This window comes from Littorina saxatilis, linkage group LG2, assembly GCF_037325665.1.
Source record: "Littorina saxatilis isolate snail1 linkage group LG2, US_GU_Lsax_2.0, whole genome shotgun sequence".
NCBI lineage: Eukaryota > Metazoa > Mollusca > Gastropoda > Littorinimorpha > Littorinidae > Littorina > Littorina saxatilis.
In genome coordinates, this window is record NC_090246.1 from 30,940,934 (window position 1) to 30,967,926 (window position 26,993).

Below are 26,993 nucleotides of genomic sequence, written 5' to 3' on the forward strand. Positions count from 1 at the left end.
TATTTGACCAGATCATAAGTTGCATTGTGGTAAACTGGGAATCGAGAGGGAGGCGAGTTTGTGTGTGTGTGTGTGTGTGTGTGTGTGTGTGTGTGTGTGTGTGTGTGTGTGTGTGTGTGTGTGTGTGTATGTGTGTGCGTGCGTGCGTGTGTGCGTACGTACGTACGTGCGTGCGTGCGTACGTGCGTGCAATAGTGTTTGTGTGCGGCTAGCGTGTGTGTGTGTGTGTGTGTGTGTGTGTGCGTGCGTGCGTGCGTGCGTGCGTGCGTGTGTGTGTGTGTGTGTTTGCCGTATGTATGTGACAGTACAACTAACTAGTGCCGGTTTTCAATAACAAAAATGAAACTGCTTGTACCTATTTACAATGATGTATAATTATTATGGAACAAGCATGCATCTGTCAATACATGATCACATTCAGTCACATTACAGACGCGTTGATATTTGGTCACAAGACCAAACAGTCCGTGGAGTGTCTTCCGGTAGGTTGACGAGAAAGGGCGACGGGGTAGCCTCCCCTCCGGAAATTCTCTCCCTTTGTATTTCACCCTGTTGTCTGTTTGATAACGAATTCGCAGTCGTCAGAAGATGTGTTTGGTGACAACTGAACACTGCTATGATGATTGAGGCGATGAGAGCAAAGAAACACCCCACAACATTGATCGCGAAGGCCCAGCAAAATACTGAGTAAGGACAATCTCCTGTAGTCACTTTTGCAACGAAGATGGCGTCTCCAGCGATGCCACAAACACCTGTAAGAAATAAATCAGCGTGAAACAGTTAGCAGAGATAAGATAACAATGACATTACTCTTTATTAACGACGGTTGTGGCGTAAAGCATACAAGCGAGCTTTTTTTTTCCTAGCCCTCGCTCGGAGAGAGACTTTAAATCACATTTATACAGTCAATCGCATAGAAAAGAGGCCAGAAAGAGAACACAAAATCAGGGGAATATGTTACATGAACACAACATGAAATAAGATTTTAAAAATAAAATAAAAAATTTAAAAAAACAGCGATGAAAAAGAAGCAACCTAAACACACACATACCCCTTGACCACGCATATTCATGTGCCTGTGATCACCAACACCTCAAAATCAACCACGGCCATCGCAACACATGTTCCAAACAAACACTTTCACTCTTTTCACCGACTGCTATGCTAACTTGGTTTTTCTGTTCCCAGAACTAGTGTCTATTTGGGACATAACGTGGTTATATGCTAGGACATTTCACCGACTGTTAATCAGTTACCTGCAAAGGCGGAACCGGCCATCAGAAAATGACGGTGTCGAGGCCGGCGGTTGAGGTAATGAACAGAGTATGGCCCAAGGTCCAGACATGGGGGGCGACCCAGGTGACCAGTATGCCGTGTCCAGTGGTCGCCACAAAGCCCAGCAAGGACAGGCACTGGAAGAACTGGACTGCTGACCACCAACCACCCTGCGGTCCAAAAGAACGTCGTGTCTATAACTACGTATACAAAGTCTTATATTGCCCCCCCCCCCCTCCCCCCTTTTTAAAGACCTACAAAAATCTGATAAAATCAGGTCTGGATAAGGAGAGTCTTAATGTGGAGGTAAATTTACAGAGATTATGAGCAGAAAATCTTGGGGGGAAAAAAGGTCTTCAAGGGGAATGGGATCTTAAACCATGGTGTCTTATTACCAGAGGCTTTCCACTGTAGTCTTTTTGCGGCCAACACTCATTCACACGTGCCAAATTTTGCGATAGGTACGCATGCGCTTCATCGTCTAATCACTGGTTGTCTTGGCAGCGGATCATAAACTAAAACACACAAAAACTAATAAAAAAAAAACAGCGCATGGATTTGCTGACCTAAGGGAACTTTCTGAACATGTATTGTACACAAGAAAATCAGTCACACAATAGTCTGTGCCTGTGTGCGCGTGTCTGTCTGTCTGTCTGTCTGAGTGTGTCTCCCTGTCTGCGTGTATAGGTGTGTGTGTGGGGTGTGTGTGTGTGTGTGTGTGTGTATTTCTGTCTAGCTGTGTCTTACACACACACACACACACACACACTACTGCGAGAGAGAGAGAGAGAGAGAGAGAGAGAGAGAGAGAGAGAGAGAGAGAGAGAGAGATCTCAGAGAGAGAGAGAGAGAGAGAGAGTAAGTAAAGTTGAAACAAGACACCAACGTACCTCCAAACAAGGGAGAGATGGTAGACTGAGAACGACAGTCACGGGGTGAGCACACCAACCACAAACCGATGTTGTACTTTTCATACCCCGTCCAGTAGGGGCACGAAAACCCAGCCATAAACAATGCAAAGCCCACGAAGAGAAATGTCATTCCGACATGATAACTGACAGCTATTCCGCGAAATTCCAGCATGTTTCAAATACTATCATGTTGAATGTTTTTGTCAGTCTTAATGTTCACTCAATCCTCTTGCGGGTATGCTTTCTGTGCTTTCTTGTGAAGAACGCGGAGGCTAATAAAAAAAAAATTAAAACCAGGTTCGTTGGGTTGCCAGGATAATGATATGTTTCAACCCTCGTCTTGTCCTGTCTATTGTGACGAGTGTGTCTTCAGGGACAAAAGCCTGTGTTCGTCAGCTTGAAAGGTTTTAAACCCAGAAAATGGGAGGGGGGAAGATATGGTGGGGTTTCATTTGTTTTCACTGATCCCAAGGGCTCGCTCTATGACGGTGCTCGTGCGTGTTTGGGTGTGTGTAAGAATGTGTGTGTTGTGTGTGTGTGTTTGTGTGTGTGTGTGTGTGTGTGTGCGAGCGTGTGGGTGTGTGTGTGTGCGTGTGTGTGTGTGAGATAGAGAGAGAGAGAGAGTCTGTGTGTGCGACTACAATACGCGCCAAAAGATCTGTAGCAAATGACGTATTTGTATATACAAATGACGTCAAACAATTGAATAGTTCGTAAAATCTTTTTTTCGAAAGGAAGTTCCATGGAATCTTGCTGTCTATTACCACCATGGCGTAAGACTCTGGATACTGTATGTCAAACTGCCGGGTTACTGTGGCTGGACCGGAACCATGCAGACAAATATGGCTGTCAGTCTCTTCAATTACTATGTGGACACTGAGCTTGAACGAAACAACAGCATCAGTGGTGACAAGCCTTGTCGCAAGCCGGAGGTAAGGGTGAATGCTGTCTGCAGCTCGTGGTTAAAATGAACATGTCCCGCAAATTTCATCGGCTTGTTTTGTAAATCCTGCCACAAACAGATACGACTTTTAAACAGGTGTTGATAGGGAAAAAAACCCAGCACAAAACAAGAAAACTAAGTTACTTGATATTTTATTTTTACAGCGGAGCGGGTTTGTGTGTATGTATTGATGGAATAACCTGCATTCCTCTCTTTATTGTTCTTGTATTTTTGTATTTATTAATTTGTTTTCTTTTTTACATTTAGTCAAGTTTTGACTAAATGTTTTAACATAGAGGGGGAATCGAGACGAGGGTCGTGGTGTATGTGCGTGCGTGTGTGTGTGTGTGTGTGTGTGTGTGTGTGTGTGTGTGTGTGTGTCTGTCTGAAAATTGTTTAAATTTTTTTTATAAAACTCAAGACTCAAGACTCAAAATGTTTACTGTCCGGCTCATAAAAACAAGGAAAATTGCCTTACAGTGTCAGGCGATCACCGACATAAAAACATCACATGTATTAATAATTAAACGATTGCACTTAAAACTACCGTAAAATCCCTAGCATAAGCCCACCCCCCCTGTGCACAGATTTAGGGCAAAATTGGGGGGTGGGCGTTTGCTAGGGATAGACCCCTTTGCACAAAGTAAGTTTTGTGCTCAACCGTGTAATTGAGTGAATACAAACCCCGAAAGCATGTAAGTTAGGTCGTGTGAGTAGAAGTGGAGGAAAAAAGAAAGAAAAAGGACTTTGAGGCAAAGAAGGCCAACCATGAGAGAGAGAGAGAGAGAGAGAGAGAGAGAGAGAGAGAGAGAGAGAGAGAGAGAGAGAGAGAGAGAGAGAGAGAGAGAGAAGGACTGGCTCTTCTGAAAACAACCCGAGCATAGTCATTCATATAAATTTATAAAGTAAAAAGAAAATCGCCAGACCTTTGCAAGGACAAACAATAGCAACACAATTCCGGGAAAAAGAAACTTGATGAAATGTCGAAATGTCAACACCAATGAAGCCCTTTCTTTCTGTACAGGGAAGAAATTACACAATGAAACGTTAACTGAACTTGGATTTTGTCTTCAAAAGGCCCAATCTTTCTGAGAAAGAAAAACCCACAAACTTAGGAAAAAAAAGAGAAGAGAAACTCAAAAAAACATGAACGATGGGTGGGAGTGAGGAGAGGGGACAAAGAATAAGAAAAAAGGAAAGAAACACGAAAAGGTAAAGAAGGGGAAAAAGATGACTTTTAGAACAGTCTGCACAAATCCTAGTGAAAGTGAGCCTATAGTCTCTTTGAAAAAAGCAGGGTGGGCGTTTGCTAGGTAGTTACCCCTGTGCACAACTTTTGGCCCAAAGTGGGGGGTGGGCGTTTGCTAGATGGTGGGCTTATGCTAGGGATTTTACGGTAATAACTCTAGCCCGCTTCATATTTGCTGTAAACTTAGAATTAGAATTGCATTAAAACACATGTAAACATCCTGAGCGTTTAAAACGATCCAAATTTACGTTCATCTTATTCTTCATCATTTCCTGATTTCAAAAACATATAAATATGCTATATTTGAATTAAAAACAAGCTCTGAAAATTAAAAATATAAAAATCAAGATCAAAATTAAATTTTCGAAATCAATTTAAAAACACTTTCATCTTATTCCTTGTCGGTTCCTGATTCCAAAAACATATAGATATGATATGTTTGGATTAAAAACACGCTCAGAAAGTTAAAACGAAGAGAGGTACAGAAAAGCGTGCTAATTGCTATCCTTCTCAGCGCAACTACTACCCCGCTCTTCTTGTCAATTTCACTGCCTTTGCCACAAGCGGTGGACTGACGATGCTACGAGTATACGGTCTTGCTGAAAAATTGCAGTGCGTTCAGTTTCATTCTGTGAGTTTGACAGCTTGACTAAATGTTGTATTTTCGCCTTACGCGACTTGTTTTCTTTTCATGTACCCCCATGGGGTTCTCTGAAAATAAAATTTGACTTGACTTTGACTTGACAACGTCTGATGTGGCATACACGATGTCGGGGGAGGAAGAGAGTGATTCCCGTCGGCTCTTTGTTAATGTCTCGTCTGTCTAGACAATCTTGACATGCCTGTAGTTTAAAGCAACGACGTTTGGCGTATTTTCTTTTAAAATCAAACTTCTTTTCTTGATAGATTATTCCATTAAAGGCCTTACCATCAGTAACAGAACAATTTATTGTGGTTGAGGCGGAGGCCGGGGTACGGGGGGGGGGGGGGGGGTGCCCGTTGGCTTTTTTTTATTAGGTCCCTACAGTGTTGACAATTTTGAAATGTCTGCATTTTAAAGCACCGACGCTAGACATAGATTCTCTTCTCAAAATAATACTGTTGTTTATAGATAATGCGAGAAAAAGCCCACCCAACAGTCATCAACTAACGGAGAAAGAGGGAGAGGGAAAGAACCCGGCTTGGGCAGCTTTGCACACGGCTCTACTAGCCTACTGCCGGTCGCTCAACTGACTCACCCCCTGCAACTCAGTGGTACGGCGAGTGCACGGACATGGCCAACGGTTGTCCAGATTCAGTCCTGCGGCGCTTCATAAAGTTGGTTCGGGACGGCGATGAGGCCCGCAAGATCCACGCCTTGGTGGGCACCTGTAGTAAAGAGGATTTCATGTCGTTGACGGATGACATCGGACAGGACGCCTTACACTACGCCGTGCTGGCGGACAACGCCGAGGCTGTGGATTACCTGCTCAAGTTGGGTTATTTCGCCCCGCCGCACGAACCCCTGTTCAACATGTACGCCCACTTAGCTGCGAGGTTTGTGTTTTTGTTGGTGGTGGTGGAAGAATGTGAGGGAGGGGGGGAGGCGGAGTGGGGGAGGTGGTGGTCTTTGGAAACAGGTGCTTCTGCGAGAGAGAGAGTGTGTGTGTGTGTGTGTGTGTGTGTGTATGTGTGCGTTTGTGTGTGTGCGTGCATGCGTGCGTGCGTGCGGGCGGGCGGGTGGGCGTGCGAGCGTGCGTGCCTGCGTTCGTATGTGCGGGTAGTCTCTAATCAGGGCGGGGGATCCACTGTGGGATGCATCATATTGCTCCTCATGCACCCCCTTCACCCCCTACTTGTCAGACTGGGGTACCGCGACGTGCTGACCACCATCCTGCAGCACCGGCCCGAAGACTTCAAGGTTGCTCTGCAACCACTCATCCTGCCGCCCGACATTCGGGCCGGCTGCAGCAAGGCGCCCGGCGTCAACGCCAGCAGGGAGCCCGAGTACGCCATGCCCGCCGTTGTGGGCAACCAGATCCCTAACACGGAGAAGCGCATCAGTAAGCCCAACATGTCCCAGTCTCGTTCGTCGTGGGGCACCAGCATCTTGAACATGAGCGGCATGAGCGGCAGGAACGGCAGCCTGCCTTACGACTTCCTAGTCCACGGCCGCCGCTTCTCTCAGCAAGGCGACTCCTTCGCGTCCGCCTCTCACAGGTCTGTGCTCTACAACCTTAGCTCTCCTTTGAATCTTCCCTCAAAAACAGATTTCTTTAACATGTAGCATTTTCTTGTTTAGTAAGTGAATTTTGAATTCTTATGTTTACGAAGATAATCGATTGTCTTTTATATATGTTAATTGTACTTTATCTATCAATTGTCTTTCAGTGTGTGTGTGTGCGTGCGTGCGTGTGCGTATGTGTGTGTGTGTTGTGTGTGTTCGTGCGACTGCCTGTCTGCGTGCTTGCCTGCCTGCCTGCGTTTGTGTGTTGTAAATCACTGTCTTCTTCTTCTGCGTTCGTGGGCTGAAATTCCCACGTACACTCGTGTTTTTTGCACGAGTGGAATTTTACGTGTATGACCGTTTTTACCCCGCCATTAAGGCAGCCATACGCCGCTTTCGGAGGAAGCATGCTGGATATTTTCGTGTTTCTATAACCCACCGAACTCTGACATGGATTACAGGATCTTTTCCGTGCGCACTTGGTCTTGTGCTTGCGTGTACACACGAAGGGGGATAAGCCACTAGCAGGTCTGCACATAAGTTGACTTGGGAGATCGGAAAAATCTCCACACTTAACCCACCAGGCGGCCGCGACCGGGATTCGAACCCTCGACCTTCCGATTAAGAGGCCGACGTCTTACCACCCCGCCACAGCGCCCGTCTGTAAATCACTGTGATCTCATATGAAAAGTGTGAATAAATAAATCTTCATTATTATTATTGTTAGTAGTAGTAGTAGTAGTAGTAGTAGTAGTAGTAGTAGTAGTAATAGTAGTAGTAGTAGTTTCTTTCTTTATTTGGTGTTTTACGTCGTTTTCAACCACGAAGGTTATATCGCGACGGAGTAGTAGTAGTAGTAGTAGTAGTAGTAGTAGTAGTAGTAGTATATCCTCGTCATCATCATCACCACGACCATCATCATCATCATCATCATCATCATCACCATTACAGAGTGTCCGCCCAGATGGAGCTGGAGCCCATAGTACACACCATGAGACGCCAGTCCACCGCGGACAAGAACAGCCGCCGCGGTTCATTAGTGGGGGTTCCTGATTGCCACGACCAGCAGCAGCCAAGGCGTGAATCCCTGCCCAAGTGCCAACCCCATCAATCCAGGTGTTTTATTATTACTGGGAACTTCTTATCCCATAACGTGTGTCAAAATAGCTTTTCACTAAGTACTTGCTGTCCATTTTATTTCTTGATGCCGCATAAAATCTTTACCACACGTGTGTCACACGTGGTACTTGAATAACCTCCTTCGGTTTGTTTGAAAAGAGTTTGCGAATACAGACTTAAAGAAAAACAAAAACTACATACAAAGTTTACATTGGCTGTCGCCATTCGGTTGTCGCCTTCTAAACTTAGCAAAAACGTTAATGCGACAAATTTCGCATCCCGTGACATTTCATTCCAACTTTCCATGCCATCTAAGGTAGTCCACTTGACTATCTTGCACACATTTCGGATCAAAGATTTATTTAACAGGCATCACCAAAATTGAAAAGGTTTCAACCCCGACCAAGCCTCAGTAACGACCCCCTGATCTCTCTACTGTGTGGAGTGCACGTTTTCTTTCACACCTGTCAAGTTCAGTTTCACTGCATTCCTCGGTCAAGTTCTGTTCTATGAGCGTGACAATTTTAACAAGTCGCGTAAGGCGAAATTACAACATTTAGTCAAGCTGTCGAACTAACAGAATGAAACTGAACTTACCGCATTTTTACAGCAAGACCGTATACTCGTAGCATCGTCAGTCCACCGCTCGATGCAAAGGCAGTGAAATTGACAAGAAGAGCGGGGTAGTAGTTGCGCTGAGAAGGATAGCACGCTTTTCTTTATCTCTATTCTTTTTAACTTTCTGAGCGTGTTTTTAATCCAAACATATCACATCTATATGTTTTTGGAATCAGGAACCCACAAGGAATACGATAAAATTGTTTTTAAATCGATTTCGGAAATTTTATCTTAATAATAATTTTTATATTTTTAATTTTCAGAGCTTGTTTTTAATCCAAATATAACATATTTATATGTTTTTGGAATCAAAAAATGATGAAGAATAAGATAAACGTAAATTTGGATCGTTTTAAAAACAAATTATTTTTTTTACAATTTTCAGATTTTAAATGACCAAAGTCATTAATTAATTTTTAAGCCACCAAGCTGAAATGCAATACCGAATCCGGCCTTTGTTGAAGATTGCTTGGCCAAAATTTCAATCAATTTGATTGAAAAATGAGGGTGTGACAGTGCCGCCTCAACTTTTACAAAAAGCCGGATATGACGTCATCAAAGGTATTTATCGAAAAAAAGAAAAAAACGTCCGGGGATGTCATTCCCAGGAACTCTCATGTCAAATTTCATACAGATCGGTCCAGTAGTTTGGTCTGAATCGGTCTACACACACACACGCACAGACAGACAGACAGACACACACACGCACACACACACACACACACACACACACACACACACACACACACACACACACACACACACACACACACATACGCACATACACCACGACCCTCGTTTCGATTCCCCCTCGATGTTAAAATATTTAGTCAAAACTTGACTAAATATAAAAAGCACGAGAGTTCAAACGAATATATATTAAAATGTGACATTGAGCGTGAGGCTCTTTTCGTGTATAAAATTAATGTGACCGATTTTCCTCTTGATTTGCGAAAATGTACGTGTACAGGGCTCAAACTGCGAAAGCTGGAAATAAGTCATTATATTTAGTCAAGTTTTGACTAAATATTTTAACATCGAGGGGGAATCGAAACGAGGGTCGTGGTGTATGTGCGTGCGTGTGTGTGTGTGTGCGTGTGTGTGTGTGTGTGTGTGTGTAGAGCGATTCAGACTAAACTACTGGACCGATCTTTATGAAATTTGACATGAGAGTTCCTGGGTATGAAATCCCCGAACGTTTTTTTCATTTTTTTGATAAATGTTTTTGATGACGTCATATCCGGCTTTTCGTGAAAGTTGAGGCGGCACTGTCACGCCCTCATTTTTCAACCAACTTGGTTGAAATTTTGGTCAAGTAATCTTCGACGAAGCCCGGGGTTCGGTATTGCATTTCAGCGTGGTGGCTTAAAAATTAATTAATGACTTTGGTCATTAAAAATCTGAAAATTGTAAAAAAAAATAAAAATTTATAAAACGATCCAAATTTACGTTTATCTTATTCTCCATCATTTGCTGATTCCAAAAACATATAAATATGTTATATTCGGATTAAAAACAAGCTCTGAAAATTAAATATATAAAAATTATTATCAAAATTTTTTTTTTCGAAATCAATTTAAAAACACTTTCATCTTATTCCTTGTCGGTTCCTGATTCCAAAAATATATAGATATGCTATGTTTGGATTAAAAACACGCTCAGAAAGTTAAAACGAAGAGAGGTACAGAAAAGCGTGCTATCCTTCTCAGCGCAACGAATACCCCGCTCTTCTTGTCAATTCCACGGGCACTGCCTTTGCCACGGGCGGTGGAGTGACGATGCTACGAGTATACGGTCTTGCTGCGTTCAGTTTCATTCTGTGAGTTCGACAGCTACTTGACTAAATATTGTATTTTCGCCTTACGCGACTTGTTTTTAACATAAGATAGTACAAGTTTATCCACGCCCTGGATCGTGGAACGCCTAGTTGTGTCCACCGCAGGCGCTACACACGATTATGTCCCCCGCATGCGGAAGCAGAGTTGATATATCGCAAAAAGAATTGCCCTGTGAAGGTATTTTATGGCAGATCACATTATCTACTATATATATTCCGAAGCAGAATTGCCTAGGCTGTAAGTATTACTTAGGTCTTGTTGTGTACTCGTGAACAGTGGCGTTCGATTTTCTGCTGAAGTCCGTGAAAATTACGCAGAGAGGTCTCAATTTCTTACAAATTAACCCAGAACTACCATTTGAATCACTATTCTAATACTCACAGTTCAATCTTCGATACCTTGCAGACTTGTATGCGCGTTTTGGGGCACCAGCATCGCGGATAAGCTGCTCTAATCTAGCGTTATTTTGTGGTACTCGATTCTCAGTGGGTAAGGGGATCTTACACCGTCAAATTTTACTGTTGACCTTTGTACCCATCGTGAGTCTAAACTAAACTAAGCTGAAACTTAAAAATGGAAAGCAGTATCCACAAGTAGTTAGACTTTGACAAGCAAGAAGATTTAGGCCCTTCTGTTGACCGTGCTTTGTGTTATTTTATCATTTTTAACGTGGGGGACAGTATTTCTGACCTGACTTGGTGAAATGTCTTCTCTTATGTAGTACACGAGAGTATAAATGGTAAGAAAACTGGCTGATCCAATGCAAAAATAAGTACCGGTCCGTATGATATAAACTTCAATACGAGAAAGTCTGGTTATCTACTATTTTAAAGCATTAATTTGGAGACACCTACCATGTGGTTGGTCTTGCGGGGGACATAATCGTGTGTAGCGCCTGCGGTGGGCGTGTACCGTAATCGTTCTAAACAACTTTTCATATTGATCACTTAACAAAAGTTGCCTGGGTTTTTTTTTTAATAAGGCCACAAAAAAATAGTCTGTTCACGGTAACATAGGCACACAAAAAATAGGGTCGGTAGGTCGGGATTTTTTTTAATTTTTTTCCCCAAAAAAACCCATATTTGTAAAGTTATTTTGCCAAAAAACAAAGACTTTTTTTCCCCAAAATGCCAAAAAAAGTCTAGGGTCGCGCGAAAAAATAGGGTCGGTCGGGATACCGTAAACATACACTTTTTTTGGGGGGGGGGGGGGGGGGGGGCTAGTCAAAAAACGTGCTCCACCTGCCCCTCGCCAAGACTATACACGTTCTCCTTGTCCACTTGTTTCAGACACTACCCTCGCTAATGTGGCTTATAATGTCACGTGAGAAAGTGTTACTCACTAAAGGCAAGAGTTTTCACTCTTTCACAAACCGGACCGATTTTTTTCCGAACATCATCCATCAGATAAAGTTTGTTACATGCGTGAGAAAGACCACTCATGAGATAACAATATCGTTCAAACCACACAAGTGTATATCATGTAAATGAGGTCGTGTCAAACGTCTGGCAGGGACCTGCTTTTTCACTGCTATGCCTATGATGGCAAAGTCACCGAGACAAACGTCATTATGGAATCACTTTTGCGCCTACTGTTTCCCCTGGAAGAATTTTTAGAACTATCACGTCACGCTTCACTTTCTAGAGTGTTTCTTTGCTTTGACGCCAAAGATTGCACGAGGCTTTGGAAGAAATCTACGTTCCAAAGAAAGCGTCTTCAGTTTGGACGCCTTGACTGCGGGACGTTTTTAGTGAAATACACGCAGGTACATTATGTAGGATAAACCAGAGATACTGTATCTCTGGATAAACAGAATAGTACATAGCTTGCTGTGTCATACCAGATTTACACTCGTTGCTTTTTCAAATATTGCAAAGCTCGCAGTTCAATATTTAAAAACGCAACTCGTTTAAATCTGGTACAACACAGAAAGCCATGTGGTAGTCTCTATGATGTTGATTCCCTTTCCGAACATCGTCCATTGAATAAAGTTTGATTGATTCCCTTTCTGAACATCGGCCATTGAAAACAGTGTTGTTGATTCCCTTTCCGAACATCGGCCATTGAAAACAGTGTTGTTGATTCCCTTTCCGAACATCGGCCATTGAATAAAGTGTTGTTGATGATTCCCTTTCCGAACATCGTCCATTGAATAAGTGTTGTTGATTCCCTTTCCGAACATCGTCCATTGAATAAAGTGTTGTTGATTACCTTTACGAACATCGGCCATTGAATACAGTGTTGTTGATTACCTTTCCGAACATCGGTCAATGAATACAGTGTTGTTGATTCCCTTTCCGAACATCGGCCATTGAAAACAGTGTTGTTGATTCCCTTTCCGAACATCGGCCATTGAATAAAGTGTTGTTGATGATTCCCTTTCCGAACATCGTCCATTGAATAAGTGTTGTTGATTCCCTTTCCGAACATCGGCCATTGAATAAAGTGTTGTTGATGATTCCCTTTCCGAACATCGTCCATTGGATAAGTGTTGTTGATTCCCTTTCCGAACATCGTCCATTGAATAAGTGTTGTTGATTCCCTTTCCGAACATCGTCCATTGAATAAAGTGTTGTTGATTCCCTTTTCGAACATCGTCCATTGAATACAGTGTTGTTGATTCCCTTTCCGAACATCGGCCATTGAATACAGTGTTGTTGATTACCTTTCCGAACATCGTCCATTGAATACAGTGTTGTTGATTCCCTTTCCGAACATCGTCCATTGAATACAGTGTTGTTGATTCCCTTTCCGAACATCGTCCATTGAATACAGTTGTTGATTCCCTTTCCGAACATCGGCCATTGAATACAGTGTTGTTGATTACCTCTCCGAACATCGGCCATCGAATACAGTGTTCTTGATTACCTTTCCGAACATCGGCCATTGAATACTGTGTTGTTGATTACCTTTCCGAACATCGGCCATTGAATACTGTGTTGTTGATTACCTTTCCGAACATCGGCCATTGAATACTGTGTTGTTGATTACCTTTCCGAACATCGGCCATTGAATACTGTGTTGTTGATTACCTCTCCGAACATCGGCCATTGAATAAAGTGTTGTTGATTACCTCTCCGAACATCGGCCATTGAATACAGTGTTGTTGATTACCTTTCCGAACATCGGCCATTGAATACAGTGTTGTGGATTACCTCTCCGAACATCGGCCATTAAATACAGTGTTGATGATTACCTTTCCGAACATCGGCCATTGAATACAGTGTTGTTGATTACCTCTCCGAACATCGGCCATTGAATACAGTGTTGTTGATTACCTCTCCGAACATCGGCCATTGAATACAGTGTTGTTGATTACCTTTCCGAACATCGGCCATTGAATACAGTGTTGTTGATTACCTTTCCGAACATCGGCCATTGAATACAGTGTTGTTGATTACCTTTCCGAACATCGGCCATTGAATACAGTGTTGTTAATTACCTTTCCGAACATCGGCCATTGAATACAGTGTTGTTGATTACCTTTCCGAACATCGGCCATTGAATACAGTGTTGTTGATTACCTTTCCGAACATCGGCCATTGAATACAGTGTTGTTGATTCCCTTTCCGAACATCGGCCATTGAATACAGTGTTGTTGATTACCTTTCCGAACATCGTCCATTGAATACAGTGTTGTTGATTACCTTTCCGAACATCGGCCATTGAATACAGTGTTGTTGATTCCCTTTCCGAACACTGATTGTCCATTTAATAAAGTGTTGTTGATTCCCTTTCCGAACATCGGCCATTGAATACAGTGTTGTTGATTCCCTTTCCGAACATCGTCTATTAAATACAGCGTTGTTGATTACCTTTCCGAACATCGTCTATTAAATACAGTGTTGTTGATTACCTTTCCGAACATCGTCCATTGAATACAGTGTTGTTGATTATCTTTCCGAACATCGGCCATTGAATACAGTGTTGTTGATTACCTTTCCGAACATCGGCCATTTGAATACAGTGTTGTTGATTACCTTTCCGAACATCGGCCATTTGAATACAGTGTTGTTGATTATCTTTCCGAACATCGGCCATTTGAATACAGTGTTGTTGATTAGGTCTAAAAAAAAAAAGTGTGGTTACGGTAACCCGACCTACCCTATTTTTAGGGGCCGACCCTATAACTTTTTTTTACATTTGTCAAAACAAACACAAAAAAAACCAAAAAAAAACCAGTGCAGAAAACGCAATGAAAGCGAAAGCGCTCGAGTCGCACACTTATTTCCCTGTCAAGTAGGTTTAATTTGTACACATTAGAAAAAAAAGTTTAAAAAAAAAAGTGATTGCCTACCTTCCTACCCTATTTTTTTTGGCTATGTTACCTTAACCACACCTATTTTATTTTTTTTTTTGGCCTTACCTTTCCGAACATCGGCCATTGAATAATATTTTGTTGATTCCCTTTCTGAACATCGGCCATTGAATAAAGTGTTGTTGATTACCTTTACGAACATCGTCCATTGAATAAAGTTTTGTTAAAACTCAACCCAGCTTGATCAACTACAAGAGGAGGAATTCTTCCCCCGAGGACTCGCTCATGTGCGACAGCACGGAGGGCATGAAGCCCCTGAGTTGCACGCCCCTGGAAGTGGCAGCACGCTACAAGCACGTGGAGTGCGTGAGGGCGCTGCTGGAAATGTACGTGCTCCAGGCTCACCCTGAGAAGGGCAAGAAAGGCTACTTGACCCTGGCTACCTTGGCCAGCAACTCGTCTTCTCTCAGGCTCCTTCTGCATGTGAGTTTCGTCATCCGCCACGTACGTCATCATCACCATTCCCCCTTGCATGATACCCGCCTGCCCTGTTTGTTTAATGAGTTAGATCGTATTGTGTGTGATCTTGACTGTTTGCTGAGATAACTTTTATTTGATGTAATTTGTAACTGTGGGTTCCTTTCTCTCCGTGCCATCAGAGGGCTCGAGATTGAATGGAATTATAAAAAAGTTTTAAAAAAACCCAAAGGATTACTGTACTCACCGATACAAGAACGACACAAGACGTTACGAATTTTCGGGCGGGGATGTAGCTCAGTCGGTAGCGCGCTGGATTTGTATCCAGTTGGCCGCTGTCAGCGTGAGTTCGTCCCCACGTTCGGCGAGAGATTTATTCAAGTTCTCAGGGTCAACTTTGTGAGCAGACTCTCCTCGGTGTCCGAACACCCCCGTGTGTACACGCAAGCACAAGACCAAGCGCTCACGAAAAAGAACCTGTAATCCATGTCAGAGTTCGGTGGGTTATAGAAACACGAAAATACCCAGCATGCTTCCTCCGAAAACGGCGTATGGCTGCCTAAATGGCGGGGTAAAAAAACGGTCATACACGTAAATTTCCACTCGTGCAAAAAAACCACGAGTGTACGTGGGCGTTTCAGCCCACGAACGCAGAAAAAGAAGAAGAAGATACGAATTTTCGCTTATGAAAGCTTCATCAGGAAAAACAAGAACACAAAAGACAACAAAAAGCAGACGCAACACGGAACGAACAAGGTTTGAAAGAAAATGGAGGGGAAACACGCAAAAAAAACGTTAGGATGAAAGTCGCTTGTTCAGTTCAATGTTATTCTCTCACATGCCAAGAGATTGATTCCGCATAAGTCTCACTTGCTCCTCTTGCTTATGTCGTATTCATTTAGAGCGCTAACATCCCTTTGTTTCTGATACTATCAAGGGCATACAAGTGAAATTCAAGTTACTTCCCCTGCTTTGTGACGTCATTTGCTTAAACTATACAATAAGTGACTTCCCTTACTTTGTTCTCTACAGACAAGAAATATTCTCAATTATTTGCCCTGAACGTGTCGGGAACAAATGATTTCTTCAAAAACAAGAAATTTCTCCGGGGTAGGAAAAACACCCCCGTCAAAGGGAAATAACCTTCTCAGTTGGTGGCAGTGACTGAGTGAGAATGGTTATTTCCCTTTGACCATGAAGATGTCCCTCAATAAGTCCTTGTATAATCTTAATCCACCAATAACTCCCTAACCGTGTGTTTGACTGGTCCCAATTTTTGTAAGGACCCTCTCAGGAATGTACATCTTGAACACGCGGCCAGTACAACTGGCCTTGACACGGAACGATTCAAGGGGGGCAATCTCAAGTCATCTGAAAGAGGGAAATCCAAACGCAATCCGGCTTGTTCGATTTTATGGGCTTGGACGATAGAGAAAAATAAGAAAAGCAAAAGCTGGAGTCCAGTCTGGGCGAAACTGCTATCAAGAACGCAGAATTGATTTTTTCTGAGTTTTTTTTTAGCCGTAAGCGCCATTTTTCATTTCGAATTTCTCATAACTGCTGTTCACCGCAGTGAAACCAACAAAGGGGCCTCACTCTGGAAGAGTTTCCTGCTCCGATAAACATGGCGCTTACGGCTAAAAAAAACTCAGAAAAAATCAATTCTGCGTTCTTGATAGCAGTTTCGTCCAGACTGGACTCCAGCTTTTGCTTTTCTTATTTTTCTCTATCGTCCAAGCCCATAAAATCGAACAAGGCGGATTGCGTTTGGATTTCCCTCTTTCAGATGACTTGAGATTGCCCCCCTTGAATCGTTCCGTGTCAAGGCCAGTTGTACTGGCCGCGTGTTCAAGATGAGGAATGTATAGAACCTGTTCACCAAGTTTGGTGACGATCGGTCCGTTCATTCTTGAGATCTATATGCGAACACAAACAAACAAACAAACAAACAAACAAACAAACAAACAAACACATCGAGCGAAACCTATACACACCCCTATACCGGGGGTGTAACAAGTTAGTTCATATACTTAGTCATGATTAAATCTCTAGTTAAGTGTGCTAAAGCCTATTTGAACGTCCTATACCCCAGTCTGCCCGCAAGTTAATAAACGCCAGCCCGTCGACTGCGGCAGTGGATAAGTGCAAAGAAGACTACCGCTCAGCGGTCGGGATCGCCGTGTGCAGCGTCTACCCCGAGTGCCTTGACACGCTGCTGGCAGAGCCCATCATGGACTCCAGGGCCGTCTTCGACAACGCCAACTACTATCACGTGCTCTTCAGCCAGCCCAACGTCACATACAGGTAGTCACGTTGTGCTAGTCTTAACCATCGTCCCTATGGTGTAGAAAAATATACACTCTTCAAAAAAAGTTAAGGATCGATTGAAAAAACGGATCTAATTATAAAAAATTGCCAAAAAATTTAACATTGTCATAATAATTAAAAGATTAATGTGTTTGAATTTAACAAATCAACAATGAGTCTTGACCTAGAATTTTGTTTGGCAGGCAGAGTTATTTCCCTTTGTGGGACTTCTCAAAAGTTTCTGCATTTTGGAAGAAAAAGGGTGTTTTTTATAGCCCCATGAAATTTGCGGAACGCGTGCCAGGGCAAAAGGTTGTGATGTACGTGCTACAACAGGGTCCTGGCTATGAACATCGCTCACCAGCTTGTGTTTAAAGGTTGACACGCTGACACAATTATGCACAGTAGCAACATGCCCCCGCGAAGAAAACTGAGCGATTTGGATAGAGGAAGGGCAATAGGATGGCTACAAGACGGTGTTGCTGCCAGGCAAGTGGCCCAGAGGCTTGCAGTGGCTCCCTCTGTCATCATCAGACTAAAACAGAGATTCCAAGCAACTGGAAGAGTGCAGGAGCGACAACGTTCTGGTCGGCCCAGAGTCACCACACAAAGAGAGGATCGCTTCATTCAGAGGCAGGCCATGCAACAATTGGCGACGGCAAACAACATTAGGCAACGCCTACAAGCTACCACCAACACTGTTGTTAGTGGTCAGACGATCCGAAACCACTTACACAACTTTGGCTTGCGTGCAAGGCGTCCAGTCCGAGGAACAACCCTGACTGTTAATCACCGAGCAGCTCGCCGAGCCTGGTGCACTCAACATGTGAGGTGGCAACGTCAGCAGTGGGCTCAGGTGTTGTTTACAGATGAGTCCCGCTTTTGCTTGGAACCTGCTGATGGTCGCATCCGAGTGTGGAGGCGTCGCGGAGAGCACTTCGCAGAAGGCGCTGTTCTGGAACGACAGCGTTTTGGCGGAGGCTCTGTGATGGTCTGGGGAGGGATCAGCACACGTCTAAGGACACCTCTGTACCATGTAGTGGGCAACTTGACCGGTGTCCGCTACCAGAATGAGATCCTGCAACCCCTGGTCGTTCCAGCCCTCCAAGCGATCGGCCCTCGTGCAATTCTTCAGGATGACAAACACCTTCATCCAGCAGGCCAGGGTCAACAGGATGCTGTGGCCAGCCAACAGCACATGTGGGACGAGCTTTGTCGTCGCCGGGTACAGCAACATCACCCTCCTCCTGCCAATCTGGGTCAACTGCTGCAATGGCTCCAGCAGGAGTGGAATGGAGTTCCCAGAGCATTCATATGCAACCTGATCCACTCCATGCGCCAACGATGTGTTGAATGCCTGGCACACAACGGAGGGCACACGCGTTATTGACACTGATTCACATTGTTGTGAATTCCATTTTCGAGGGTTGTCACGTTTGACACACTCTAGCTAAATTGTCGCTGCCGCGTTCGATCTTTGCTTTGTTTGTCATTACTCCTTGGTTGTTCAATTATTTTTTTTTTTTAAATGAAAGAATTCGGTCTTGTCTGTTTTGTGTGGCGTGCTTATAAAAAAGTGATCCTTAACTTTTTTTGAAGAGTGTATATGGTTAGAACCCGTGAATTCTATTTTTTCAATTATTAAATCCTGTTTTATTTTACCGGACTAAACTTGTTTGTGTTTTTGAAACAGTTAGCGTCTCTTTCCTTTTAGAAAGAATGTGTTTAAAGGTACAGGACCCCCCCCCCCCCCCCCCCCCACCCTCTGTCCAGCCCCGAAATACATTATACCAGTATAACCAGTATTTTGTGAGATTCCACAGTTTTAAGCGTTTGATATAGCACTTTCTTTCTTTAGTTGGTGTTTAACGTCGTTTTCAACCACGAAGGTTATATCGCGACGGAATCTCTCCTATACCCGCCGCCATGACGGAAGTGCAAATTAAAAAGGGGCTTACCGGTTACTTCAAATTTCAACCGGGAAAATGCTTTTTTTTTCACCGATGAATCAGTACTAAAGCTCCGTGCGGCCAGCTTCGCGAAATGTACTTCACGTAGTCGACTTCGCCCAGTTGATCGAACACTGCAAGGTAATACTGTACCTGTAATGTGTGGAAACTGTACTTGGCAGGCGCCTGGTGGCACTGTCGCGCCTACCCGCCATGACGGAGATGCTGATAAAGAAGGGGCAGGACGTGAATGCCAAGATGCCGGTGAGGACCTACCCGCTCTACACGCTCATCGATAACGCGTTTTGCTGCAAGGACTTCACCTTCACCGACAACTTCCTCACCTGTATGACGCTGATCTTGGAGAAAGGCGCCGATCCCAACTTTGATGAGGTACTGCGAAACCCCCATTTAATTACGCCCCTGCAAGTTAGGACTCCCCGTCTCCGCCCCCCTCCCCCCTCACCCATTTTGTTTTCAACAACCTTGCGCTTTCAGGTTTTTACATTTAGTCAAGTTTTGACTAAATGTTTTAACATAGAGGGGGAATCGAGACGAGGGTCGTGGTGTATGTGTGTCTTTGTGTGTGTGTGTGTAGAGCGATTCAGAGTAAACTACTAGACCGATCTTCATGATATTTTACATGAGAGTTCCTGGGTATGATATCCCCAGACGATTTTTTTGACAAATGTCTTTGATGACGTCATATCCGGCTTATTGTAAAAGTTGAGGCGGATGATTGTCACACCCTCATTTTTCAATCAAATTGATTGAAATTTTTGTAAAGCAATCTTCGACAAAGGCCGGACTTCGGTATTGCATTTCAGCTTGGTGGCTTAAAAATTAATTAATGACTTTAGTCATTAAACATCTGAAAATTGTAATTGAAATAATTTTTTAATAAAACGATCCAAATTTACGTTAATTTTATTCTTCATCATTTTCTGATTTCCAAAAATATATACATATGTTATATTCGGATTAAAAACAAGCTTTGAAAATTAAAAATATAAAAGTTATGATCAAAATTAAATTTCCGAAATCAAAACAATTTCATCTTATTCCTTGTCGCTTCCTGATTCCAAAAACATATAGATATGATATGTTTGGATTAAAAACACGCTCAGAAAGTTAAAACGAAGAGAGGTACAGAAAAGCGTGCTATGCAGCACAGCGAAACCACTACTGCGCTAAACAAGCTCGTCAGTTTCACTGCGTTTTGCAAGAGCGGCGGACTACGGTCATTGTGAAAAAATGCAGTGCGTTCAGTTTCATTCTGTGAGTTTCACAGCTTGACTAAATGTAGTAATATCGCCTAGTTACGCGACTTGTTTTCTGTTCATGACGTATATAAATGTGCGTCCTTTTTGGACCCCCTTCATGTCAAGGCCTAATTTCATTACATTCGTGGCATTTTTAAGGGGCGTGGAAGGGGGGTGTTGTAGTGAGAAGGTGGGATAGGGTGGTAGTTAATACTTATTGTGGTACGTGCTCAGTAATGTGGTAATAGATTGTGAGGTGTCAGTTGTGTCGTGCTGTGCTGTGTTCTCTTGTCTTGTTTTGTTTTGTGGCCCGGTTCCAGTTTTGTCGGGTAGCTTGAGATGTGTGTGTGTAGAGTCAGTGTGTGCGTGGGTGCGTGCGTGCGTGCGTGCGTGCGTGCGTGCTGTGTGTGTGTGTGTGTGTGTGTGAGATAGGATCAAGAGAAAGACACACAGACAGACGCAAAGACACACAAACAGAGATTCACAGATAGATACTCACAGACAGAGATTCACAGGCATTCTTTTTCAATCGTGTAACACCATTATTACATACATCTCAAATCCCTCATCAAAGCAAACTTCCGTCATATACATGTGTGCAGGTGGAGCACGAACAGCAGCTACCTGCATCGTCTCGAACAACTCACCACGTGAGCCGGCTAGGGTTCCCCTCTGCGTTACACTGTGTGATGGAATGCATGGAAGAGCACCAAGAGACCTACCCCTCTCGCAGCCAGGCTGTTCACTTCGCTGAGGAATGCATGGAGACGCTCATTGCTCATGGGGCCAATATTAAACAGGTATAGCGGGATGATTTAGGGTATAGAAGGGGTAGGGAGATCGTTCTATAGGGATGGGTGAAAATGAGAGGAAACGATTGGGAGTGAGAGGGATAATGTAGGAAAAGCCGAAGAGAGAGAGAGAGAGAGAGAGTCACACACACACACACACACACACACACACACACACACACACACACATGTATATAAAACATCAGAAATTGTGAAAGAAACAATTGAAAGTCAGCAGAGACTTTCTTCCAAGATTTGTTAAAATCTCTTAGCAGAGAAAGAGAGAGAAATAAGTATCCCTTCACAGACAGCCTATTGGGAGCATCAGACCCTCCTCAAGGGGGACCAGATTTACAAAGCAAAGTCCCTGGGGGACGTATCACAAGGTAATCTAGTCCTGAGGAGGACCATTGTTTTTGTACCTAGACCAGACAGTGTTTCGACACTATTGTGTCTCATCAGTGGTCAGGTGGTACTGATGGCGAGAGTTGTCATCCCATGGTATCCAACCGCTAAGAAGCAAACCACTCTGAATGGTAGCTTCTGTTGGCATGGGAGACTACCCTCATCTGACAACCCCAAGGGGATATCTATATAATAATTATATAAACACACACTCGCGCGCACGTCACACACATACACACGCACGCGCGCACACCGCGCACGCCTGACACACACTGACACACAAACACAGAGAGAGAGAGAGGGCGCTCGCGCACGTCACACACACACAAACGTACGTACACACACGCACGTACGCAAACCGCGCACGCCTCACCATGCACACACACACACACAGAGGGCGAATGAATCGGTCCTGGTCCCAGGGTAGGTGGGTGACCATGCAGCGGTGCGAAAACTGCAGTCGTCATGTATCATGTCAGCTTTTCTTCCTTACAGGTGGGCAAACTACGACACACCGCAGGGACAGGGGAGGTGGTGGGGGACGTGCTGTTCCAGCTGGCCAAGTCTAGCGTCAACGTGGGGGTGGAGAGAGGACTGCTGCGCTGCGTCATGAGGTTCGGGGCGGAGCCGTCGCGAGAAATCAAAGTAAGTTTAGAGGAAACTAACTTATCCTTAGCGGATTATGACTTTATTCTGGAGAAAAACTGTCTTTTCTGCAGCATTTCTGCATAATGTCATCTTTTGCCGAAGCAACGGGTTTTTCTGGAGCAAAACATTTTACTGCAGTAAAATTGAAATCAAGAATGCTGCAGTAAAACGGTGCTGTTGTTTTACTGCAGAAAACCTGTTTACACTTTTTCTGCAGCATGTTGTACTGGCTCATTATAATGTAGCACGCGAGCCCCCCTCTGTCGAGAGATGGACTCATGACCAATAGTTGTGCGTGACACGAATGTATTTTGTCTGTCTGACTTCCTTTCCGCCGGAAGTTCAAAGTTTCAAATTAAACAATGGCACCTGTCAGCAACATTGTCACATTTTCCCAGACGAACGCAGTAGTCCACTTCGTGTTCGATTTGCTTCAGAAATTGTTCACGTTCGGCCGCCATTGTGAAGTTGAATATAATGCCCTTATGCTACACGCCTTCTAATTGGTACACTGCGGAACAAACTATTATACTATCCCAGGGGGCGACGAATACAAACGCTACTTTACAAGGTCGTTCGTTTTTCTCCAGAAAAACTGTCACAGACTATTCAGAAGAAAAAGTTAATCGCAATAATGCTGCAGAAAACCAAGTAAACATTATGCCGGAGAAAAACTGTTTTACTGCAGTAAAAAACGTTGCTTCGGCGAAAGATGACATTATGCAGAAATGCTGCAGAAAAGACAGTTTTTCTCCAGCATTTCGGTTTTTCTCCAGAATAACTGAATAATGTCATAATCCGCCAAGAGCCAGTACAAAATGCTGCAGAAAAAAATGTAAACAGGTTTTCTGCAGTAAAACAACAGCACCGTTTTACTACAGCATTCTTGATTTCAATTTTACTGCAGTAAAACTGTTTTACTGCAGAAAAAAACGTTGCTCTCGCGAAAGATGACATTATGCAGAAATGCTGCAGAAACAAACAGTTTTTCTCCAGCATTTCTGTTTTTCTGCAGAATAACTGAATAAAGTCATAATCCGCTAAGGATAGAAACCCCTCCCCTCTAGCTCCTCCTCCCCACACCCACACATGTCCCAACTCCCGAAAAAATGGAGGTCAACAACAACAACAATCAATCAATCAATCAATATGAGGCTTATATCGCACGTATTCCGTGGGTTCAGTTCTAAGCGCAGGGATTTATTTATTTTTTATTTTATTTTTATTTTATGCAATTTATATCGCGCACATATTCAAGGCGCAGGGATTTATTTATGCCGTGTGAGATAGAATTTTTTTATTTTTTTTTACAACAACAACAACAACAACAACAACAACAACAACAACAACAACAACAACAACAACAACAAAGAAATTGGCATTCTTGAGGCGGGAGAGCGGGAAGGGTTTTATAAGGGGCTGTTCAACTGCAATACATGTTACTACTCATATCATTGCGCTACACCGTGGTACCTTCTGGCCTATTCACTGTTATTTGCAGGGTCAGTATGCCCTGTACGTGTACCTGGACCTGGTATGTGGCTGCACCTGCTTGAAACCTGTCGCCAGGTGTACACACTATATTTTGGCCCGTCATAATGCTCTGGATGTGTACCTGGGTGAGGTGTGTGACTGCACCTGTTTGAAGTCTGAGACCTGGCAGGTGTATACACTGTGTTTTGCAGGGTCAGTATGCCCTGTACGTGTACCTGAACCTGGTATGTGGCAGCACCTGCTTGAAACCAGTATCGCCAGGTGTACACACTATATTTTGCACGGTCACAATGCTCTGTATGTGTACCCGGGCGTGATGTGTGACTGCACCTGTTTGAAGTCTGAGACCAGGTGTATACACTAACACTGTGTTGTGCAGGGTCAGTATGCCCTGAACGTGTATCTGGACCAGGTATGTGACTACATCGTCTGTGAGCCTGGCGCCAGGGAACAGTGGTCCAGACTGAAGGGGGAGATAGTCAAGATGATCAGCCTCTTGTGTTCCCACATGGCGCCATGGCACATCAAGAATGCACAACAGATCTTCGACTCCAAGCATGCTAAATGCCCTATTTCGGAAACGGTATGTTCTACAATTTGTTTAAATCTTTTTTAGGGGGGGGGGGGGGGATGTTGGGAATCAATGATGTCAAGGTTTATTTCAGATATTTAGACAATTCGGTGCAGTTATAATTAAATGCCGCTTTGTCACCTGATCTTTCAGGTCACCGTATATTGACCACGGGCAGAGATGCATAAAATCAGAAAATACCTTGACTTTAGACACAGTGAAATGAGCTGGGGCCCAGAGGAAGAGTCTCACTCAAACATTCCATTTAACTCTTTCTGATCTGAGCTCAGTGAAATCCAAGAGCAGAGTTCCAATTCATTCTCTCCGTCAACAGTCCGCCATTTAGTTATGCCACTTGAACACGAAAATAATGTCATCGGAATTAATCGAATTTCAAAGTCAAAATGATAGCTTTTCACCACGGTTTAGTGCATCAGTTTCAACACACTGCAACAGCCTCCCTTCATCTGCGAAGTGTGGTACCTTATCTAACAGCTACCTTGAATCTTGGACTCTATTCTTGAATATAATTATTAATCTGTTTGTTACCATGATGTCAACACAGCCCAGGCTGAATAAAACATTTAAAAAAATGTTAGCTGGAAATGGTCTTTATAGTGGACCAGACAGACAAATAATTATGACACAAACGAAATAAATAAAAGACTGAGCTTAGTATGCGTTGCGGGATGTGATCTCTGGCAAGGAGATGGTCCTAAAACCCTCCAATAACTAATCTTTCTTGTTTTTTGATTCTGGATTTTGGAACGTTAGCAGGTTATGTTTTTGGATTACAGTCCACGCTGTTCATGCAACTGGTGAACGACGCGATCATTCCGGAAAGCCTGACGGTCCGCTCTCTGAGGAGCATCTCAGCCTGGCAAGTGTGGAAATTGTGTGGCAGGAAGCGCAGAAGGATCCAACAATTGCCCGTCTCCAAAGAGTTTAAGACGCATGTATTTCCGCTGCTCTTGGTGAGAAACCACATGAATGAAAAGGGGGGGGGAGGGGTTGAGGGGAGGCAGCAACTTAGCCTAGCAAGTGCCGTAGAAATTGTGACAGGAGGCGCAATAGGGTCCAATACTTGCCCGTCTCCAAAGCCTGAGTTTAAGACGCATGTACTTCCACTGCTCTTGGTGAGAAACCACATGAATTAAAGGGAGCATCTTGCTTAGCCTGGCGTGAAAATTGTGGCAGGAAGAGCAGTAGGGCCCGGCAGCTAGCAGACCGTCTTCAAGGAGACCGACTGAACGTATTGCTGCCTCTTCTATTATTTTTTTTCAATTTGCCAAGCACATCATGTGGGGCGTTTAATACATACCACCGTTATTACAATATTCCTCATAAATGTGTCTGACCTACTATGGACAACGGCATTATTTTTCTTTTCCTTTTAACTTTTTTTTAATTCTGTAAATATGTATTTGTTGTTGGAATATGTGTTGGTGAGACATATAATTGTATATTTTCTCTTTAAAGGGGGGGGGGGGGGGGTCGAGGAATAGAGGGCTAATTTAAAACTCGTGACACTGTGGGAAAATGGAGGCGTAAGAACACAGCCTCGAACGTTGTTTTTAAAAAATTGTTTCACCAACAGCTATGTACTTTCCCAACACATGATAACTAGAAGCACCAAAGTCTGGAAATATAGGTTTGTCAGAAATGTAGGCAATGGAAACATATCACTTCAAGGGGACATTATTGAATAGACGAATTCCGAAAATAACTCCGTCGGGTTTGCATGGGTTGTGAGAGAGCGACGCGGCTTTTCTTGCTAAAGCTCTGACAAACAAAGGATGGACGTGCTCCGGTCCACGTGTTTCCGACATACCACTCACATGTGATTGGTCAATCTTTTTAGTGTTTGTCAGAGCTTTTGCAAGAAAAGGAAACTCCTCTACAACACCAACAAACCTGAATGAGTTACACGTATTTCCAAACATCGTCTATTGCCGTACCTTTTCTATTGTAAGTTCTTACAGTCACTTTTATTCCTCATTGTTTCTGGTTTGATTTTGCAGTTTGGAACGTTGTGGTAGAAGCTACCTCAGGTTCAATCATGAAGACAGCAGAAAACATCTACCTTGCCTTGCTCAAATTGTGTGTGGGTACCAATATGTTTCATGACTACCCAAGGTATTTCATTTGATAAATAAAATCACTCTCTGTAGCCGAATGAGTATGAAAGAACATGGTGTACATGTTTTGAAGTGTAGCTGTTCAAATTCATTGTAACTTGATGCCAAGCGCATGCAAAGTTCTCATCTCAGTGTAAATTTGTGCAAGGTCAATTTAAGCTGGTTGCTGAATGTGAATCTCTAGGAAAAGCAGTGTAAGTGGTTGGTAAGCTGACAAACTGTATGTAAGAAAGACGGTGTGTCAGTGTGTGTGTGTGCTCCTAAGTGTATTTGCATGAGAGCGAGAGGGAGCTAGAAGAACACATACATACAGAACAGACAGAGGAAAAATAATCTGTATCTATTTGTTGATTACGAATAAACACGTGCACAAATTAAGTGGGTTGCTTCCTTTTAATAAGAAAGAGAATATTGTATACAAAAGCGTGGAATGGATACAATATCAAAACTCTGTGTCATCACCCTTATCCTCTCTCATCTTCCTCTGTCTTCCTCCTCGTCCATGCCATCCCTGTCAACACTTTTACCCTTGTC

General features: G+C 43.5%; 1 protein-coding gene across 2 annotated transcripts; it reads left to right on the forward strand.

Annotated features, from left to right (window-relative positions):
• Nucleotides 1–2,917: 2,917 nt before the first annotated feature.
• On the forward strand, nucleotides 2,918–26,837 carry LOC138958749 (uncharacterized). Of its 2 annotated transcripts, XM_070330025.1 has the most exons (12): nucleotides 2,918–3,118; nucleotides 5,490–5,914; nucleotides 6,221–6,577; nucleotides 7,536–7,700; nucleotides 14,657–14,900; nucleotides 16,987–17,198; nucleotides 19,333–19,543; nucleotides 21,015–21,212; nucleotides 22,104–22,253; nucleotides 24,130–24,333; nucleotides 25,119–25,295; nucleotides 26,343–26,837. In XM_070330025.1, exons 2-12 carry the CDS (start codon nucleotides 5,652–5,654, stop codon nucleotides 26,358–26,360), a joined length of 2,199 nt encoding a protein of 732 aa, XP_070186126.1. In that variant the 5' UTR covers nucleotides 2,918–3,118; nucleotides 5,490–5,651; the 3' UTR covers nucleotides 26,361–26,837. The 2 variants fall into 2 exon arrangements, with proteins under 2 accessions (XP_070186126.1, XP_070186127.1); XM_070330026.1 differs by lacking the exons at nucleotides 24,130–24,333; nucleotides 25,119–25,295; nucleotides 26,343–26,837 and adding an exon at nucleotides 23,758–24,122.
• The last annotated feature ends 156 nt before the right edge of the window (nucleotides 26,838–26,993 follow it).

What these genes read in the sequence shown, in the direction of transcription:
- LOC138958749 (XM_070330025.1), top strand. Translation starts at nt 5,652, where the DNA reads ATGGCCAACGGTTGTCCAGATTCAGTCCTGCGGCGCTTCATAAAGTTG. An exon ending in TGCCAACCCCATCAATCCAG is followed by an intron (nt 7,701 to 14,656) that starts GTGTTTTATTAT and finishes AACTCAACCCAG; the next exon opens with CTTGATCAACTACAAGAGGA. An exon ending in CCGATCCCAACTTTGATGAG is followed by an intron (nt 19,544 to 21,014) that starts GTACTGCGAAAC and finishes ACATGTGTGCAG; the next exon opens with GTGGAGCACGAACAGCAGCT.